Consider the following 20,476-nt stretch of genomic DNA (forward strand, 5'->3'; position numbering starts at 1 on the left):
CAGAGGCCAGTGTGGCAGAGACAGAGACGAAACGAAGCCAGGCAAAGGACGCGCGCGCACGAACGGCTCGCTCTCCGATACCCTCACACCCAGATCCCTCTCGTTTCAGGAAAAAAGCAAAGATTCCGCCGTCCGATCCCGAGCCACTCCGCTCCGTTGATTCGGGCTCGGGCATGGCGCCGACGCCGAACCAGAGCCAGCAGCAGCAGCAGCAGCAGCAGAGTCCGGCCGAGGCGGCTCCGGTGCCGACTGCGCGGAGCATCCCGGACGAGGCGCGGCGGCTGCTGCACGAGCTGGCGGCGGCGTGGGAGGACGTGGCCGTGGCCGGGTGCGGCGGGCGGCGGGAGCCCGAGGTGGTGCCGCTCAAGGGCGCCATGACCAACGAGGTGTACCAGGCGCGGTGGGCCATCACCACCACCACCGGCGGCGGCGGCGCCGAAGCGGGCAGGGACGCGCGGACCGTGCTGGTGCGGGTGTACGGGGAAGGCGTCGACCTGTTCTTCGACAGGGAGGACGAGGTGCGCACGTTTGAGTTCATGTCGCGGCACGGACTCGGCCCGCGCCTCCTCGGCCGCTTCCCCAACGGCCGCGTCGAGGAGTTCATCCACGCCAGGGTGCGCATTCTTCGCTTCTTGTCATCATCTTCTTCATCTTCATCATCACTCGTTTTGTCTCCTCCACTGCTTCTAGGACCGATCCTTCTTGTTTTCTACTAGTATATGCCCTTACCATTCTTTTGAATCCTACTAGTTTAACATACTTCTAAAACTCTTTTTCGGAAGGAATCTGTATCTTCTCTAGTTCTTTGGAATCTTTCGGTACCTTTTGCTGGCTGGGTAACATGGAAATTAGTAAATGGGAGTCTTGATCATATTGTTAAAGCGCTCCGTTTAAACATTCGCTAATAGCATCATAAAAAGTTTTCCTTTATTTATTATAGGAAGAGCCGAGGGAGATCGTTTAAAGTTTCAACAAACAGAAAACATTTTATTATTTCTTCTTAGTGGATGAATAAACACATTCCTCTACCAGCATGCTTTCAACTAACGTGTTGATATGAGGTTGTCTTGCTTTTACACCTTCCTCCCTTATGATGTAGATATGAACTGTACTGCCATAAATTTCAACAGTTTGGCCTTTGGAATCTTATCCGAAAACGATCATTTAGGTCTGAAGTCAATAATGAACTAAAGAATTCAATACCAGTGCCACGGTTTTTTCTACACTTTTTGAGATTTGCATTGTGTATTTTAAATTGTTTCCTTGATATCGTCTCTGAGATATATACTTGCCGTGGCAGAAAACAGCGAAATATTTTATTCTGATTCGCAAGGCTAACAAGCTGTTGTCACTTGTTAACGTTGAAATTGCTTTACAATTCAGGACACAGAGACGTTAACAGGTCAACATTTGAAAATTTTGTGTATCTACTTTGGTTAATTACTCAACAAGACTAGGTCAGAGTGTTGAAGTTAATTGGCTTTTCAGGAGAAAAGGTGTGAGTAGAAAATTGGTTAAAGCATCACTCTTTGGTCTTTGTTTTCCTTTTCATTGTACCGTTTTAAAAACAAAAGGCATCATGTTCCGTCTCCTTGCTAAATACAAAGGACAAAACTTGCAGCACTGTAATTCGTAGTTACCATGAGAATTGGATATCTTAGTACTAGTAGGATGTGGATCCCATTTTGTTAGTTGACGTAGCTACTCCTTTCAGACACTTTCAGCTCCTGATCTACGTGATCCGGAGATTTCAGCTATTATAGCCTCCAAATTGAGAGAATTTCACAGCCTTGACATGCCTGGTTCAAAATATGTGCTCATTTGGGAAAGATTAAGGTACTGCTGTTTTTTTCCCTAAACAGTTGTTCTGGTGTAGCATATTGTAAAACAAAACTGATCATCAAAGTGAAGTACTGATTGCAACAGTGCCTTGTTTCCGCTAGGAACTGGCTCAAAACTGCCAAGAGCTTGTACTCCTCTGATGAAGCCAAAGAGTTCTGCTTGGATAGCATGGAGGAGGAGATCACCGCGTTGGAGAATGAATTCTCAGAGGAATGCGAGCGTGTAGGATTTTGCCATAATGATCTCCAGTATGGAAATATCATGATTGATGAAGAGACCAAATTGTTGACCATTATTGTAAGTTCTTGTTACTTGGCGTGTGTTTGGTTCACTAATTATGTTAATTCATACACGTTGCTGCACATGCTTTAAGTCTGACATATGTTTCTGAATCGTAAGCTTTGCTTCATCTTTAACTGACTATCCCATCTGACTTAGGCCTTGTTTAGATGTGAATTTTTTTTGAATTTCGCTACTGTAGCACTTTCGTTTGTTTGTGGCAAGTATTGTCCAATCATAGACTAACTAGAGTCAAAAGATTCGTCTCGTGATTTACAGGCAAATTGTGTAATTAGTTTTTGTTTTGGTCTATATTTAATGCTTCATGCATATGCCGCAATATTCGATGTGATGGGAATCTTGAAAACTTTTTGGTTTATGGGTGAACTAAACAAGGCCTTATCCTGAATAGTTGGAAAATATATTGTTATGATCTTACTTAATTTCTTGCCTGACACCTTTGCAGGACTACGAGTATGCAAGTTTTAACCCTGTTGCCTATGACATCGCAAACCATTTCTGTGAGATGGCTGCAGACTACCATTCAGAAAAACCGCACATATTGGACTACAGTAAATATCCAGGTACTGAATATATTTGAAGCTATGGATCTGTAGATTGTTATTTTCCTCTTGGATGTCTTGATGGGGCTATGTTTGTTCACTTATCCTGCTCATATTGCGACAGATACCAATGAGCGGAAGAAATTTGTGCAGACATACCTGAGCTCCTCAGGTAATCTAATGTTTATCTCCTTACCGGTTTTTAGGAATATGTCTTTATCAGTTTTAGAAAATAAATTCTCTTTCTGATTCCCTGCAATCCCTACCAGGTGAGGAATCTGAAGTGGAGGTAGAGAACCTGATCAAAAGCATTGAGAACTACACCCTTGCCAGCCATCTAGTTTGGGGCCTCTGGGGAATAATTTCGGTGGGTTTGCTCATGCAGTTTTCATTATTCGTCTTACCTACATACCAGAATAGCAAGCATGTACGCCATTCACTCATCTAAATCTCACATCCTCTGGCTGTGCAGGATCATGTCAACGATATCGACTTCGACTATAAGGAATATGCGAGGCAGAGGTTCGAGCAGTACTGGCTGAAGAAGCCGACCATCCTAACTTCTGACTGCTGAATAGAACCCGAGCATCAGGTTCTGCACTCCACCGATGGCCTCTGCTGTACATAGCTTGTCCATTCTTCTCTGCTCATTGAGGATTGAGGTCTGTCCCTGGGCACAAGGTTGTTAAGAAAGGCTGGACCTAGAGGCCAGGTCAGGCATTCAGGGAAATCACTCGGTTGTTAATAGTGTAAGGCGAGAGATTGTTGATAAAACCCTGGCTGCTTGTTGTATGATGGTATGTATGATCACTTCGTGTATGTGTGCTTGGTTAGTGGCTAGCTTAGTGCTGCCTTTGTGTCTTCAGTGTATGGGAAATATATGTATGGACAATCAGATAAAGATCACTGCAGGTTCTGTACCTGTATTTGGTGCATGTTGAGAATGGTAGAATCAGTGGTACCAGTTACATTACATCACTAACTACAGCCTGAATAAGTGAACATTAGTCTCTCCTATTAAAATGCCAAATAGCTAACTCTATAGCTAAAAGTAGCCTACATCATATGCATCGGTGATCTTTAAAGTTGCATTCGCACACCAAGATGATGCCACTAGCATTACATGCATTGTCTGGGTCACCTTTCCATTGCTGGATCATCTTAAGGGCCTTCGCCACCTCTGGTTGGTCTTTCGCAAGGCTCGTCGACAATGTAAAATTGGTAGGCACACAGGCCATATGTTCCTGCCATGCATTTGAAACAGACAAACGAGAATCAAATGGCTCATTCTCCTTACCATTTCCCTTGAAAAGAGAATAGTGTCAACCCATGCTGAGTTCTGCCTCAGATCCCTTGTTTAGGATTTCATGGTAAATCATTCTGCAAGGGTTGGCACCCTACTTGCCTATCATCACATCAATGCGACCGTCCATAAGGGGCAGAACAAAATCTGTTCAATTTGATCTAGATGGTGTCATTGTTTAATATCTTGACACCAAATTAGCTGAGTTAAATCCAACATGGAACATGTCATAACAATAGTGCATTTTGGTACTATAGATGTTATATATTTTTCTATAAATTTGGTCAAAGTTAGAGAAGTTTGACTTAGGAGTTAGGACAGCTAAAATGACCTACATTTTGGAATCGGAGAAGTACTCCTTTTACAGGATATATTGAACTTTTTTTGCCACTGTTAAGAGTGGCACACTCCCAAATATCATCCTATTATGTGACTTCAGTAAGGCTAAATATTTGGGAGTTGCAGAAGAAGATGATACTTTGGAGTACACCACTCTTAAATCTTAAGAGTGACAAATAGCTAAATATCCCAATTTTTTTTCAGTAAGGCGCAATGAGTGTTGTTGAGTAGGAAAACTCATATGTGCAAACAATATGAAAAGCACACTATTGGAGTCCAGGCAAATATATATTTATCAAGTATTAATAAAAGCTAGGTACAAATATCAGAACCGTGTAATGCTTTCATCTTGCTGCACTCACATTATCATGTAATGGTGTGCTGCTCCATTATCTTTGTACAGCCTGATCTTCAGCTTGAGTCTCCACGCATTCCTAATTCAGTAAAACCCAAAATCCACTTCATCAATCAAAAACAGAAAATAATTTCTAATTGATGAGATCTTGAGAAAACCAAAATCGCACCGAGACACCCTTACATTTATGATTTTCCTACATTTCCAGAGCAGGGTGCCAGAATGCTTTCTTTGCACCAACAGTTCATCCAGCTTGCTGAACATTTGACAATGTGTCATGACTAGCTTATCTTGAACATCAACCCCGAAAATGAGGGATGCATCACCTTTCTGGACATCAAGTTGAACTTAGACCTGCGATTTCTTCTCCTTGATAGAATGCAAACATTGCTCTCCCTCTTGCTTATATTGCCTTCAGACAACAAACACCGTGGCTTGAGGAATTACCTAGTTATATGATAAATAGTCAAAGAAAGAAGGGACTTATAATCAGGCCAAAGAAATAAAATCACTAGCTAGAAGCTTCAGTAAGTAAACTACAACTACTAACATTCCAAAGTACTGTAAGACACAAATCATAATATATGGAACTATTGTATTTCTCTAAAGATCAAATACAAACCCTGATGGTATGAAGCATGATCATGATCCACTATGGTTAGTCTACCTTTTTCATAGAGCATACCAACATAATAGTATATATGCTTACCATCCTTTTGTTTCTTGGTGAGAGCTCATCAGTAATATCCAAGTATTATACTGTAGTTCTTATCATGTCAAGTATCACAGTTTTAGTTGGTCACTGAAAGCTATGTGAATTATGGTCTTCTGCAGGTCACTGCAAACCCTTGTTCTGCAATATTGCTAGATGATGTTACTATGCTATACATGGTATTTCTGTATCCAGTTAATTCATTCTGTGGCACCGTCATTTAATGCAAAATTATCCAAAAATCACTATCCATCCCCAACAAGAAAAGCTTGTAGCTTGTTTCCACTCTGCACCCAGCTATAGGCTGGATTTTTCTGCACCTTCCTTGATTTCATTAATGTCTTGATCTCATTTGCTTCATTCCACATTCCAGATTCAGAATACATGTTTCTCAGCAGAGTATAGTAGCCTGAGTGCTCAGGCTTCAACTCAAACAAATGCTCTGCTGCCAGTCGTGCTAGTTCAATGTCTCCATGTATACGGCAAGAGCCAAGCAATGCTCCCCAAACATCAGAATTAGCAGGAAAAGGCATGTTTGTGATTATTTCAACAGATTCACTCAGTTGTCCAGCACGCCCAAGAAGATCTACCATGCAAGCATAGTGCATTTGCTGTGGCTTAATATTTTGAGCGATCATTTGACTGAAGTACTTCTTTCCTCTGTCTACAAGCCCACCATGGCTACATGCTGACAATACTGCAATATAAGATACATGATCATAATCGACGCCATCATCCTTCATTAAATCAAACAATTCGAATGCAACATCAATTTGACCATGCATCCCATATCCCAAGATCATAGTGTTCCATGAAGCAACATCCTTTCGTGTAATCCTATTGAAGATCTTTGAAGCAGTAGCAAGCATTCCACCTTTAGTGTACAAGTCCAGCAACGAATTAGCCAGAAAAGGGTGAGTGTTTAACAATCTCCTCACTAAAACACCATGGATTTCTTTTCCTTGCTTAAATGCAGAAAGATTAGCACATGCTGAGAGACAACCCATGAAGGAAACAGCATCATACTCGATTCCAGCAGATCTCATCTGCTGAAAAAGATGAAGAGATTCAAAACAGCATTGACTCTGTGAGTAACCCACGATCAAAGTGTTGTATGACACATCGTCCTTCTCTGATCTGTCAAAGATATCTTGTGCCACGCTCAGCTGCCCACACTTGGCATATACATCAATCAGAGCATTGGATACAAACAGATCAGACATCAAGCTTCTGTGGATTGACCATGCATGGATCTGCTTCCCCATCTTTACAGAGGCCACCCTTGAACAGGCTGGAAGCAGATTCACTAGGGTGAATGAATTTGGGCATTCCCCATTCTTCTGCATCTCGATGACAAGGCTGAAAGCTTCGGTCTCAGCTCCATTTTGTGCAAGATTTGCAATCATTGCATTCCATGAGACCACATTTCGTCCCTCAATATTCTCGAAGATAGCAGATGCTTTCTCCAAACAACCAAACTTAGCATACATATCCATAAGTGAGTTGGCAATGAAAATATCAGATTCCATTGCTCTCCTTATACTGTACCCATGCACCTCCTTCCCCAAATGAAAATAACCAAGATCAACCAAAGCAGGCAGCAAACTTGATAAGGTAACAGATCCCGGTGTGACTTCATGTTCTGACATTACCCTAAACATTTCCAGCACATCTTCATGAAACCCTGCATGAGCAAAGCAACCTAATGCAGAATTCCAAGAAACCTCATTCTTTTCTTGCATTCCATTAAACACTCTCATTGATGACTCCAAGTCTCCAAATTTCCCATACATATCCACCAGTGCATTACCGAGGTTCACCACAGAGTCAAGTCCAGATTTCAACACCAAACCATGGACAGACAACCCAAACCCCTCATCACGCTCCGTGCCACAGGCAGGCACTACTGACACCAAACTCGCGACATTCACCGGGATCCCGCTCCTCATCATCCCCACCACTGCGCGCTTTGCATCCTCCAGCATCCCATTCGTCAGCAATGCCGACACAAGTGAGTTCCACGAGACGATGTCCCGCGCAGGCATCTCGTCGAACACCCTGCGTGCATCGGCCGCGCGGCCGCGCGCCGCGTAGAACGTGACGAGCGTGTTGCCAGCAAAGACGTCCGCGAGTAGGAGACCACGCCGGAGAGCGGCGGCGTGGAGCTCGGCGCCCTTGGCAGGGTGCTCCGCCTCGGCAACGACGGCGGCAGCGGCGGCGTGGAGGGCGAAGGGGAAGGTGCGGTCGTCCGGGCGCACGCCGGAGCGGACCATACAGTTGTACACCCGCAGGGCCTCGCTGGGGAGGCCGGCAGAGGCGAGCGCGCGGGAGAGCGAGTTCCAGAGGAAGGCGGAACGGAGCCGGAGCGGGTGGTGGCGGAGGATGAGGCGCGCCGACGGGATATCGCGTAGCGCGGCGTACGAGAGAAGCAGCGCGCCTGCTAGCGGGAGGGAGGCGGTGAGGGCGCCGGAGACAAGGGAGGCGGCGTGGGCGCGGCGGAGGAGGAGGCTGTTGCCGCCGCATTGGTGGAGGCGGAGAACGTGCTCGTGGAGGGACGCGGCGGGGCCGGGCTCCCGCATTTGTTTGCTGCCTTGCTGGTTGCGCGCGCGGCGGACCTCGGAAACACCTCTAGCCGTAGAATGTTATCAGAACAGAACACCGCTCAGCATTTGATTCGACTTTTAGCTAGCAATATCGTTCTACGGGGCCTAATGCACGAACACACGTTCGGATTCAAATTATATAAGTACGCATTTCATTTTTATTATGTTTTAAATCAAAATTTTCTAACCTTAATCAAATTAGTAGAAAAATATATTCTACAAGCGCAAAAAACAAATCCGTAAAAATATTTTTTTTTCATAGAAAAACTAAGAAAACTAATTTAATGTTATAGATGGCGAATTTATCTATAAATCTAGTTAGAAAATACAGAAATTCGAATTATGGAAGTTAGAAGAAAACCCAAAATGTAGAACGGAGTTAGGCCTTGTTTAGTTCCAAAAATTTTGTTTTTTCATAACATCGAAACTTTAGACGCATACGCATTAAATATAGATAAAAATAACTAATTATATAGTTTATATATAATTTGCAAGATATTTTTTTTTAAACTTAATTAATCTATAATAATTGAATACTAATTATCAAATACAATAAAAATATTATTGTAGCTAAATTCAAAAATTTGCCCGAACTAAACAAGACCTTAGTAAAGAAAAAGCCAGTTTGGCCCGTTGGAAGGTTTCGTGCCTTCGTCACGACGGTTGGGCCTTGGACTGTTCACGTTCACAGGCCCATATCTCTTCTACCTCCTCCCCAAGCCGCCGGCGGCGGCCTTCGATTTGCAGGCAGCCAAGGTACGCCGCCGGAATTCACCTCTGCGCGCGAGGGGTGCAGGGCACCTTTACGTCGCTGGGAGCCCCGCGCTTCGGTTCGCCTCCCCCGCACTCCCGGCTTCCCAGCTCCCACCACAGCACATCCTGCTCGTTCCCCCTCCCCACGCGCCACGCCTACGCACGCCGCCGCCCCCTCCGACGCGCTAGTTCGCTAGTTCCATCGGTTCAGTGGGCACTCCGAAGCCTCGGTTCGGTGCCTTCTCTGCTACTTTCCCACCTGAAGCTTAGCTCTAGGAACAGCCGAACAAGGCGTGTCTAGTTGTGTACATTTGGGGGGAGGGAGTGATGGCCAACAGCGAGTATGAGTACGTGAAGAGGGAGTTCGAGTTTGATCGCTGCCTCTCGCCCTCTAACTGGATCGTTGTCCGCATCGACGGCTGCCACTTCCACAGGTACACTTCTCAAATATCAATGCCTCCTTTTGAGGAACCAAGTTTCCAGGATAGTATCTTTTGCCTGTCTGCTAAATTTTAGTTTCTCCTTTGTAGGTTCTCCAAGATTCACGCCTTTGAGAAACCGAACGATGAGAACGCTCTAAGATTAATGAATGCTTGTGCCACTGCTGTGCTTGAGAAATTCCCTGACATAGTCTTTGCTTATGGTGTTAGTGATGAGTACAGGTATGACATCAGACATCCTCCCTTGTGAGTTCCATTATATAGAATTTAGTTTATGCAGTACATTATGCAACTTGTGAAAAGAATATCTGATATAAATTGCTTCGTGTCCATCTCTTATTTTCGAGAGATAAATGCATCACGTTATTGATTTGTTTGGCTAAAGAGCTCACTATGTAATTCATTTTAAGAGCTGTATTGGTACACTGCAAGTACTGAATGGATGTGGGTGGGTGGGCCGTGGGCAGATGCATATATAAAATTAAAAATGAACTTTCTAGCATATAATGCATCGTCTGCTCCTATTATTATAAATTCCTTGTATTCATTGTTTACCCTGCAGTTTCATTTTTAGAGAGGAAACAGAGTTCTATCACCGGCGAGAAAGGTAACTCATTCAGTTTCACTTTTTTGCTGATATTTGAATGTTGATTTGTCTGCCTTTTGTTTATGAACTATGAGACAATGTTCCTGGCATCATGATATTGACATCTCTACCAATAACTTCAGCAAAATTCTCTCTTTATGTGTTTCCTACTTCACTTCTGTGTACGTAATGAAGTGGAAAGACTTCTTTCCTAACAAAGAGCTGAAGGAGCCACCATATTTTGATGCTCGAGCTGTATGTTACCCAAATTTGAAGACTATTCGTGATTATTTGGCTTGGAGACAAGTGGACTGTAAGCTACTGGAACTGCAATTCAAATTTTCTTGTATAGCAAATGAGACATCATATTTATTTTTGCAACTTTTTTGACCTGAACCCTACAAGAAAACCTCATGGTACCCACCAAAGTTGTACAAAGCATGAACCTTCTCGCCAAACATAAAAAGAAAAGTGCGATCTATGTACGTGTCACTCAGAATCGAACAATAATTTGATTAGTTCACTGATATGCATATTCTTTGTTTGTGCCTTTCAGGTCATATAAATAATCAGTACAATACCTGCTTCTGGATGTTGGTGAAGTCTGGAAAAAGTGAACAAGAGGCTCAGCTAGCTTTGAAGGTAGTACAAATTTTCTTGAGTTGGTGACCTTATCACAATGGTATGAATGTTTTAATTCAAGTTTTGTTTTTCTAGGGAACATTTGCAAAGGACAAGAATGAGCTGCTTGCTCAACAATTCCAAATAAACTATGATGATGAACCGCCTATGTTCCGCAAAGGATCTAGTGTTTACCGAGAAAAGGTGATACTGCAAATGTTATCAGTCATGCAAGACAACATCTTTCATATAATGTATTGCGTATACCTGTAGGTAGAAACAACTGTGAAGATTGATGACTATGGGGAACCCATAAAAAGACCAAGATTGCAAGTTACAGTGGCGCATGTTGATATCATAGGGCCTGAGTTTTGGGAAAACCATCAACACATTCTTCGAGAAGGTTGGTCTGAATTATTTAGCTGTCCTTTCTACTACAGATCAAGCTATGTGTGTGTATAGCATTAACTTAATTGAGATATTTGGGGAACAGGAAAAATTCTGCATTGGTTTGTAAAGAAATCTGTCATCAATCACATCTTTTCGCCTTGTAATTGGATCGTTGTTCGCATCAATGGTTGCCAATTTGATCAGTGAGGAACCCTCTTCTTTTTATTTATCAGAAGCATGCTGGTTCTCTTTAGGATTAGCTTAATTTCCTTATTAACTGGGTTGCTTCATCCCCACCCCCCAAGATTCTCAACAATTCATTCATTTGACAAGCCAAATGATGAGACTGCACTAAGGCTGATGAATGAATCTGCATCTTTGATGATGGAGCAATACCCTGACATCGTCTTTGCCTATGGTTTTAGCAATGAGTATAGGTATGTTGTGCTCCTTCTAATAACTGCCCATGGAGTTGAAGACTTGATAAAAAAAGAAAAATAAATCCCTTTTTTGTGCTAGAAGAAAACAAATTGTATTTGCTTTGGATCATTGGATGACACAGTTTTCATCTCATTAACAGAAGTGATCTGGAATAAATATAGACTTGGCATGATAAAGATTATAAAAATTATTAGTAAAGCATATAATAAATCTGGAGATATTAACATATATTTAGACAAACATTCCTTGTGGATGATAATTATTTATTGACATCCATTGCAGATAACCATTCTTACTTTGTTGTTACTGTTGCAGTTTTGTGTTCCATGAGAAGAGTGAGCTATATCAGAGACAGGAAAGGTAGTTATTATCATTATGCATCATGTGTTGTATTTGTAATTCAAGGGCTTATAACTGCTTTGGTTTAAAATGATGCCAACTTCTTTTGCAGCCTAATCCTTTCATCGTGTTCTTCATATTTCACTTCTCTTTACATGATGAAATGGAAAGAGTTCTCCCCCCACAAAGAATTAATGCAGACACCACGCTTTGAGGCAGAAGCTCTATGTTATCCAAAACTGAAGATCGTATGTGAATACTTGTCATGGAGGCAAGCAGAGTGTAAGTTATTTATGCTTGAATTCATTTGTTCATTTGAATTAGTGTGAATGAACTAGGTTTCAGTGCTGTGATCTATACTATTGATGTCTATGTCCCTTATTTTTTTAAAAGATATCCTACTGCAAGAGCTTGGCTACTCCATCAGTTGAATGAACCACAAGAACAAAGGCATAGATTAACTGATTTTATTCCTAATTTTCAGGTCATGCTGGCAACCAATACAATACATGCTTTTGGATGCTAGTGAATTCTGGAAAAAGCGAAAAAGAAGCTCATGAGATATTGAAGGTCTTTTTTTTTTCTCTTCAAAATTAACGATAATCTTTTTTCCCTCGATCCTGCATACTTCTGTACTTGTGTCATTGTCTGCATTCTCTGATTGCTTTAGTTTTGTCTGCAGGGAACATTGTCTAAAGATAAAAATGAGTTGCTTTTTCAGCAATTCCAAATGAACTACAACAATGAACTTGCTATATTCCGAAAGGGTTCATGTATTTATCGGCAAAAGGTATTTTTGCTGATTTCCTAGAACCATCTGAGCTGCAGCGTTATGCTGTGCGCCTGTGCCCATTGTACTATAACGCAGAAGAGTGATATAATTGTAGCATTGCTAAAGCCGTTAAGAAGCAATTTCTTAGCTTGCCTACATGATTGAAACAACTTTGAAATGAAGTTTCGGCCTTTGATATCATATATATTTTCAAAGATGATAAGACTCACTGGTAGCACTCTAGTTGATTCCACATTGCACTTACATCAATCCAACTAAAGCGAAACTTAGCAACCATTACTACCAGATCTAGTGCCACTGCCAATCTCTTACTCCAATCAATCATGTGGTTGCTGCTACGGTGCCAAATGTTAATGCTCCAATTTCCAGTTTCTGTGTAATTTAAATGGGCCCACCACAAATGCCGCAGGTGGAAGAACTTGCAGGAGCTGAAGACGGTGACAACGACACAACAAGAGAGCGGTGGCATGTGAAAGTGGACCATGTTGACCTAGGACCCGGGTTCTGGCGAAAGCACCCTTGGATAATGACTAGTTGCAGTCGGTAGTTCCCACTGAATCCATGATTCTTATCAACACCACTTAGGTATCTAGATTCCCTGAGAACGTTGTTGTACTTGTGTATGTAACTCTTGTTCACACAGGTCTAGAAAAGAAATATAGTTGTTTGTTCACTGTTCAAGCCTTCTATTCACTCTCTATGTGCTGATGGTTTCTGAAGCCTTGGTAGCGTTGTGTTAATTTCCTTCTCAGCTGTTGTGAATATATAACTCCAGTGCAGACCCAGGATTTAGTGAAGACTAGGGCCAAATCATAGCGGCCATAATCCAAAAGCTATAGCCTAAAGTATAGTCTATTGAACAACACTGCGTATGTGTTCATACTTGTTGATCGATTTGAATATATTTATATACTCATATTCTAGATCTTACCACGCAAAATTTTTTCAAAAAAAATCCATATTTTTTAAAAAATATTACTAAAATGCCACTACTATAGTATATAATAAGTATAACCACATACTCTATGTATGTATGCATGCTTAATATACATATCATCCTAAATGGTCTAGTATAATCATATACTTCGTCTATATATATTTCGTCCGGTTATATGCACCCTAAATATACAGATATAGACATAGGAGTAACTACACGTTATATCACATATTAATAGTTTGTGTAATTTTTTTTGTTTTTGCTACTATAGCATTTTCGTTTGTATTTGACAATTATTGTCCAAACACGAACTAACTAGGCTCAAAAGATTCGTCTCGCAAATTACAGGTAATATGTGCAATTAGTTTTTGTTTTTGTCTATATTTAATACTTCATGTATGTGTCCAAAGATTCAATGTGACGAGAAATCTTAAACAATTTTAAAAACTAAACTAGACCTCAAGAGTTGCTTCCAAAATTTTTGGACATTTTTGGACCACAACTAGGGCCATGGCCCTAGTGGCTCTAGTCCTATGCCCGCCCGTGTATAACTCGTTTCATTGTAGAATCAATTGACAAAAAAAACGTCATTAAACTCCTTGGAGCCTTTCTCTCAAAAAAAAAAAACTCCTTGGAGCCTTTAATCTCAACGTTAAGGATGACCTTCTAGAGCCAAGTATCATAAAGTAGATGAATGATACTTTAGTAGATATTGTTTGTTCATTTGGGCTTATCAGCCGAATCTACCAGCCATTCAGCAGTATTTTTCTCTCATAATAAATCAGCTAATAATATTTTCTTTATTTCAAATTGTAAGTTGTTTTAGTTTTGTTCTAATCATAGTTATCTAATTTGGTGCAGCTGTACAGTGGCCTCGTTGAGGTGTTTGAGTGGAGCAATGCTGTGGGTAGTTTGTGCGCGGCACGTGTTGAGGCTTCAGTTCGACCGACTGCGGTCAGTAGTTTGAGTTAGTTGCTTACTACAGGTGTCTTAGTCTTAGTCTTGGGCTCTGTTTGGTTCCACCAACTAAATTTTAGTTAGCTAAACTTTAGTCACTTTAGTAGCTAAAGTTCCAAACACATTGACTAAAAGTAGCTAAAATAGTTTAGTTCCATTAGTCACCCAAGAGTAGTAGCTAGCTAAAATTTAGTTGGTGGAAGCAAACAGAGCCTTGGTATTGATGTAGTTTGTTGTCGTTGCTATGTTGTATTATCCATTTTGGTTGTCTAACTTTAACAAAATTTTTAGAAACATATATTAGCATCTATAATACTAAATAAATACACTATCAAAATATATATTTATAGTACACCCCTTTGAATAAATGCATTTCATACCTAATTGCCCTCATCTCTGGCTTTGGTCTACACCATGGTCATTGGCTTGTAGTATCTTGAGAGAGAGTTCTTCTATTTTTTTCTAGAGCAGGTAGTGTGAATTGGGTCTATTATATTTTGTGTGTTTATTCTATATGGGGTTTATTATCCTCTTTTATTCTTCTTAATACAAAGGTAAATGCTCGCTTGTGTGTTTGATAAAGAAAATATTGAGAATTTTTTTTCTAATGAATATAGTAAGAAATCTCCCAGAATATGTGACGTTCTAGCTAGGATTGGAACCATAAAACCAAGGCAGGAGGTAAAAGACTCTGTTATCTCTGTAAAACAATCATCACAGTTATTGAAAACTTGAAATAACGTGTGCATTCATTGCTCTCCTTGCTCTGCTTCGTGCCTAGATGAGCACTCTTGCACCTCCACCATCCAAAGCTAGACTTGTTTTTTCATTTTTCTATTTTAAAGGTGACAGGACATTCTGACTGAGCTAGAGTAGAAAGCTATGACGTCAATAATTCTAGGACAACATTTAAATTCTAGAACGCTAATAATTCTGGGATGGAAGGAGTATGTAACTTATTATATATTTGAGGCATAGGTGAAAAGGTTAGCCAATAGAATAGAGAATACTTAAAGAAATGACATGATGCTTGTAGCGTGTGTTTGGTTCTCTGGTATCGACCTATCCAGTAGCATTTAGCCACCTGTCCTTCAGTTGGAAATGTCATCCTTGCCCCTCCCTTGTATCAAAAGGGAGCAGCAGCCCCTGCTCATCTGCGCACAATACCCTCTCGCTACGTTGCTCCAAGCCCGGACCTCCGCCGGACGGCATTGCGAGGTGAGATCAATGTCGCTCGAATCCTTCTCTTTCCCGTCGTTTCTACCTTGAATCCTAAGAAAGTTTGCTCGAATCTCTCTCTCTATCTCTTCGTTTCTTCCTTGAATCCCTAGGAAAGTTTGCTGCTTGTGTGGTTTTGATGCATTATGAACTGCGGTCGTGGTCTCAGGTCGATCTGTTATTGTGGAAGTGGGTAAAGAACTTGAAAATCATGTAGTGTCGCGCAACTGGAGATCTTGGTTCTTCTTGTTCTTCTTTTTTTATGAGAGCTTATGTTCAATGTTTTAAAAAGTAAAATGCATTTAAATCAACCTGTTCTTTTTCTTAAACCCTCCTCTCTTTTTTCTTTCTACTGTTCCAAATTTCCGTGGTCTGGCTAAATTTAAATCTACACCCTAAGTTCTTGATTGTCGACATCTAAAGATTTGAGGTTATTGATTGTCGACATTCAAAGATTCTTAAAGTTCTTGGCTCTGCTTTATCGACTTGTTTCATCAATCACGATGGCTTATCTCTGTTGCAGTGAACTCCCTAGAAGAGGAAGTGGTAGAGATATGGGCAACTTGTGCAGTGGATTCCCGAGCAAAGGAACTGGTAGAGGTAATTCGGGCAACTCTTGCCTTACTGCTGTTTCCTGTAAGAACTCCTCTTGACCTTGTGTAGTTATGTTGGCTGTTGCTTGAATTGCTGTGCTAGAATATACTACTTGACCATGGTGCTGTCTATTTTAGATTCATATCTTCTATGAAGACAAATAGATGGAATTGAGGTAATTCTTAGTATCAACAACGATAGCGCAAAAGGAATCTCAAACACACAGGAGAACTGCGCATCTTTGTAATAAGGAAAAAAGGGGGACACAAATTTGTTAAAAAAAATCTGCACTTCTGCCGTCTACGGTTATGCGTGATGTACATAAATTTTACACTGCTGCAAAGAAAAAAGTGATATACTTTACAAATTACCCTTTTCTATAAGATTAGTTGTCCTCCTATCTCTAGAGACTTGCATGAACATATTGTGCCTTGAGAAAGAGATTTCCTATATTTTTTTCTTTTTAAAGCATGGTTGGTTAAGTAACCATTTATCATGGTAAATTCAGAATCAGAGATCAAAAATAGATGTATTTTTTATTTTGATTCAGATAGTTGGAAGTTTCTCGACATGGAGAAGTATCCTACTTCTGTTTCCCCTTGTATTTGTGTAGTTTATTCATTTGTTGCCAACCATACACCATATAACTTAATATACTCAGAACATATTCTCTCACTTTTCTTTCATATGTCTACAATGCTTTTATTGATTTCTCACATGCAAGTTTCAGCTCCATTCCTTCTGGGAAAGACACTTGATGATCCAGATTTCAAATGGACGATTTATGGCTTCTCAGCTCTATTTGAGAGGGAAGCTATACCAGCCAGCTCTGCTTTTGACTGCTGCGGGTACAAATGGGATGCACTGTAATCATAAAAAAAAGCATCAAGCAGCACTTCATTGGTTTGTCTTGTGGTAGTATGTGTGTGGGGATGGAGGACACAAAATAGTTACCTATCGACAGCACTAATTAGACTGCCAGTTAGCCACAAATCATGTTACAGTGATGCAAGGGCGGATCCAGGCCCCAGGCTGCAGCCCAGGGCGTGGCCCAGAAGTCTCTTTAATAGTTTCTTTGTTCAGTCCAAATAATCGACGAAAATATAGATTTAGCCCTACCTGATGCGCCTTAAAAATACCTTACACTATTTTTAGGCCCCCCCCCCCCCCTCCTTGAGGTGTTTCTGGATCCACCACTGCAGTGATGCAATAAGCATTCACAAAACCCTAGAAAAGTCCATATGTTTTCTTAAGTCTTCAGTTATCATCTGAGTTGGTCTTGCTCTTTATTCATTTACCAGGTCCCTGCAAGTGACGCCAATGCATAGAAAATCTAGTACTAAAATTCCATACTCCCTCCATATCACTAATAGAGGTCGTTTTGCAGTTTGAATGAAGTTGAACAAAAGATGTCGTTCTGCTACATGAACGCATCTTTGGACGCCGCTGTCCCTGACGCTTGAGCTCCCGCACCGTGAGGAGTTATTAGCGCCACGCTCGTTGCATGCACGATTGGCCTTCTATCCGTGTGAGTTATTAGCGCTGGCCGCTGGCCGCTCGCCCTCGCACACCGCAAAACGAAAGCAGCTAAGCCAAAAAAAAAAGACGAGTAATCGAACATGTATGCATGCAGCAACACCGCTCACACGCCGCAAAACACAAGCCGCTAAGCCAGAAAATAAAGATGAGGAATCGATGAATATGTTGCATGAAGCAATGACGCTATGCATAAATTGCAAAAAAAAGTGAGGCTGTCGGCATTCGAACTATGGACAACATCCACATAGCATGGTAAAGTAGCCACTCCAGCTATAAAAGGTTGTTGTCTATATAACACCCGCATTTGCATTTAATAAGGACAAACAGAGAAAAATGTCCACTAATTAATGACTCCTTGGTAATCCCCCTCGTGTCCTAAACGACCTCTATTAGCGATACGGAGGGAGTATGTGGCTCTTTTGCTTACTCTAAGCAAAAGCAGCTTGAAGCCTGGTTACGTCATACATGCTTTATTCGAGTTGTCTATATACTGTAAGATATAATCTGCTGTCCCTCTTGTGCTTTTGCCCTGCTTTTGGCAGGTTCAAGTGGTCAGCTCTCGGCTGCCACTGTAGGAGTATGGCAATAGGCCATTTAGTCTTCTATAGTTGGTAGAAGTACACCAGCTAGAGTAGTGGGCTGGTATAGGCTGGTACAAGAGTAGGTATTGGCTGATATAAGCCATGTAGAGTAGTTGTATGGAATGGTGTAGTCACCATCCAAGTAGTGTACCAGCAGGTACATAGTTTGTGTATATATACTCTACCTATTGCAATGGAAAACTCAGTTCATTGCCACTCGTTCAGTCTTCCAGTTTTCAAAACTGTGTGTGTGCTGCGTGTGTGAGTGAAGGAGCTCAGGGCTCTTCTTCTTCCTTGGAGCAGGGGAGTGGGAGAGGGGAGGAGAGCAGGTGCTGCTCACCTCGGTGCAGGGTTGCTGTGCCAACATATACAATCACTCAAATGGGTCATATTGTGGATGCAAAGGTATTTTCCTGAACTTATTTTTTAAAAGCAGAGCCTTCTTATTACAGCTGGAAGTTCTTATTAGCCCATGCGTGTACGCTTAGTGACTCATAAATGTTGGAATTAAATTTAACATCATATGAAGCTGTATGTCATTACAACTCAATGCCTGGACAATTTGGTATATCATCAATTACTTCTCACATCATTTTCTAGAACAGCTTTGCACCATTTTAGTTCACTTTTCTTCTGTACTTTGTTTGCAGACTTTACTACTTTATAGTTTATATGAGGTACTTATAATTTGATCAGGATTTCACCGTGCATATATAGAGATCACATATATTCTTCTTATTTGAACATATGAATTTGAAGTTTGCCAATTGCTGATTAACTGGGGATGCAAGCTGCTAAGGTTTCTTATGTAAAAATGACTCTCTGGGGAAGAAAGCAGCTAAGGTTCTAGGGCTATCTGTAGTTTACAAACAAGTTCCTACTTGTCTAATATTTTCAACATTTTTTTTTCTGTAAACAGCTAGGTACGACTTTGATGTCAAGAAGTATTGTTCGAAGAATGAATGCTTGATTACTGTTGAAGAACTACTGAAATCAGCTGATTTTCTGGTTGATGATAGCTGTGTCTTTGGTGTGAGGATATTACAAGCATATGTCTCTCCTAAAAACAACCTTGCTGTGGCTCCAGATAATACTATCACAATTCAGGAAGTGTTTCTGCAGAAGAAGGAATTTATCAAAGGAAATTACACCTGGAACGTGAACAACTTCCTTGCCTTGAAGGACCCGGTCCTTTCTCCCGCATTTGAAGCTTGTGGGCACAAATGGTTTGCATTTGCCACTTTTCTAGTGTATTACTTGTCTGGTGCTATTACTTGTTTTGGTGGAGAGGTATGTTTGAGTTTAACGTGTCTAGTTAGACTGACAAGCTTAATCCCTGTTGTTTTTTATGTCTGGTGCTTGTATGCCATGAAAATTCACCTCCGTCATTTAATGGAATGAACACGTCTGGTGCTTAATTATGTCTGCAAGCTTTTTTTTTTACTTTCTTTCCTATCAAGTATATGAATGAATTGTCATAATAGATTGTTTTCATTCTGTCTCAGGCACATCAAGATGCATCCACTCGGTGACCAATACAGCACAGATTCACTTTCCATGTACCTGCAAATGCATGACCCGGCCGAGCTTTCTCATGAGTCCGGGAAGATGTTTGAAGTGACCCAGCAAGGACAACACTACAGCTGTCTAGGTTTCTGCTCTTCTTGGCATCTAGGAGTACCTACAAATGCGTTGTGAATGAATTAACCGGTGTTTCATGCGTGTGGTCTTACGTGATGGCAACTGCAGTTCGCTTTGTGCTAAATGGAAATCTTGGATGGGGATGGCCAAACTTCATTCCACTCAAGATACTGAAGTACCCTTCCAAGGGCTACCTCGTTGGATCAAAGTGGAGTGTGAAGGCGGACATCACTTGCATTGGGTCATCCAACGATGTTCAGACACCACTTGCTGCATCTATCTTGAAGGACGAGAAGTAATGCCCTTGCATAATGCCTAGTCATTCAGTAGTAATAGAATAGAATGTCAGACAGTAGTCTTTCACCTGGATTGAGATGAAATGGACCTCGTCTTTTCTCCGATAATAAGCGCATGTTCAGTTTTGTGTTAGTAGTACTGTAATGTTGTACTCCCTCCGTCCCTTTTTAATTGTCGCTTGCGCTTTCCAAAAAACAACTGTCGGCAATTATATATTAAAAAATATTAATATTTATAATATATAATTAGTATCATTAGAAAGATCTTTAAATCTAGTTTTTTAACAAAATTATTTGGAGATACAAATGTTGCACGTATTTTCTACAAATCGAGTCAAACTTGTGGCACGCACA

At 41.1% G+C, this 20,476-nt stretch overlaps 4 protein-coding genes across 7 annotated transcripts; 3 read left to right on the forward strand and 1 right to left on the reverse strand.

Annotated features, from left to right (window-relative positions):
• Positions 1-3,617, forward strand: LOC8061059 (probable choline kinase 2). The gene is made up of 7 exons (XM_002440094.2): positions 1-614; positions 1,715-1,836; positions 1,944-2,139; positions 2,588-2,705; positions 2,809-2,856; positions 2,954-3,051; positions 3,157-3,617. Exons 1-7 carry the CDS (start codon positions 174-176, stop codon positions 3,256-3,258), a joined length of 1,125 nt encoding a protein of 374 aa, XP_002440139.1. The 5' UTR covers positions 1-173; the 3' UTR covers positions 3,259-3,617.
• LOC8061060 (pentatricopeptide repeat-containing protein At1g18485) lies at positions 3,582-8,021 on the reverse strand. Of its 4 annotated transcripts, none has more exons than XM_021448420.1 (4): positions 5,391-8,021; positions 4,865-5,128; positions 4,689-4,760; positions 3,582-3,928 (listed from the first exon to the last, which is right to left on the reverse strand). In XM_021448420.1, exon 1 carries the CDS (start codon positions 7,970-7,972, stop codon positions 5,639-5,641), a length of 2,334 nt encoding a protein of 777 aa, XP_021304095.1. In that variant the 5' UTR covers positions 7,973-8,021; the 3' UTR covers positions 3,582-3,928; positions 4,689-4,760; positions 4,865-5,128; positions 5,391-5,638. The 4 variants fall into 4 exon arrangements, with proteins under 4 accessions (XP_021304095.1, XP_021304096.1, XP_021304097.1 ...); XM_021448421.1 differs by having other exon boundaries at positions 3,582-4,134; XM_021448422.1 differs by lacking the exon at positions 3,582-3,928 and having other exon boundaries at positions 4,520-4,760; positions 4,865-4,937; positions 5,008-5,128.
• LOC8068980 (tRNA(His) guanylyltransferase 1) lies at positions 8,676-13,046 on the forward strand. Its single transcript, XM_002440095.2, has 14 exons — positions 8,676-9,183; positions 9,280-9,411; positions 9,752-9,796; positions 9,919-10,088; positions 10,332-10,417; positions 10,493-10,600; positions 10,670-10,799; positions 10,890-10,989; positions 11,092-11,223; positions 11,543-11,587; positions 11,679-11,848; positions 12,051-12,136; positions 12,249-12,356; positions 12,769-13,046. Exons 1-14 carry the CDS (start codon positions 9,077-9,079, stop codon positions 12,904-12,906), a joined length of 1,557 nt encoding a protein of 518 aa, XP_002440140.2. The 5' UTR covers positions 8,676-9,076; the 3' UTR covers positions 12,907-13,046.
• On the forward strand, positions 15,421-20,255 carry LOC8061061. Its single transcript, XM_021447357.1, has 6 exons — positions 15,421-15,471; positions 15,995-16,071; positions 18,489-18,590; positions 19,105-19,411; positions 19,691-19,836; positions 19,935-20,255. The coding sequence occupies exons 2-6, from the start codon at positions 16,026-16,028 to the stop codon at positions 20,123-20,125; spliced, it is 792 nt and encodes a 263-aa protein (XP_021303032.1). The 5' UTR covers positions 15,421-15,471; positions 15,995-16,025; the 3' UTR covers positions 20,126-20,255.

This window comes from Sorghum bicolor, chromosome 9 (genome assembly GCF_000003195.3).
Source record: "Sorghum bicolor cultivar BTx623 chromosome 9, Sorghum_bicolor_NCBIv3, whole genome shotgun sequence".
NCBI classification, from domain to species: domain Eukaryota; kingdom Viridiplantae; phylum Streptophyta; class Magnoliopsida; order Poales; family Poaceae; genus Sorghum; species Sorghum bicolor.

Bases quoted from the DNA above. Each gene is read 5' to 3' on its own strand.
- LOC8061059 (XM_002440094.2), top strand. From the start codon at position 174: ATGGCGCCGACGCCGAACCAGAGCCAGCAGCAGCAGCAGCAGCAGCAG. The intron at 2,140-2,587 runs GTAAGTTCTTGT...ACACCTTTGCAG, and splicing joins CCAAATTGTTGACCATTATT to GACTACGAGTATGCAAGTTT. The intron at 2,706-2,808 runs GTACTGAATATA...ATATTGCGACAG, and splicing joins GGACTACAGTAAATATCCAG to ATACCAATGAGCGGAAGAAA.
- LOC8061060 (XM_021448420.1), bottom strand. From the start codon at position 7,972: ATGCGGGAGCCCGGCCCCGCCGCGTCCCTCCACGAGCACGTTCTCCGC.
- LOC8068980 (XM_002440095.2), top strand. From the start codon at position 9,077: ATGGCCAACAGCGAGTATGAGTACGTGAAGAGGGAGTTCGAGTTTGAT. The intron at 9,184-9,279 runs GTACACTTCTCA...TCTCCTTTGTAG, and splicing joins GACGGCTGCCACTTCCACAG to GTTCTCCAAGATTCACGCCT. The intron at 9,412-9,751 runs GTATGACATCAG...TTTACCCTGCAG, and splicing joins GGTGTTAGTGATGAGTACAG to TTTCATTTTTAGAGAGGAAA.
- LOC8061061 (XM_021447357.1), top strand. From the start codon at position 16,026: ATGGGCAACTTGTGCAGTGGATTCCCGAGCAAAGGAACTGGTAGAG. The intron at 16,072-18,488 runs GTAATTCGGGCA...TCCTTGGAGCAG, and splicing joins GAGCAAAGGAACTGGTAGAG to GGGAGTGGGAGAGGGGAGGA. The intron at 19,412-19,690 runs GTTTGCATTTGC...ATTCTGTCTCAG, and splicing joins GAAGCTTGTGGGCACAAATG to GCACATCAAGATGCATCCAC.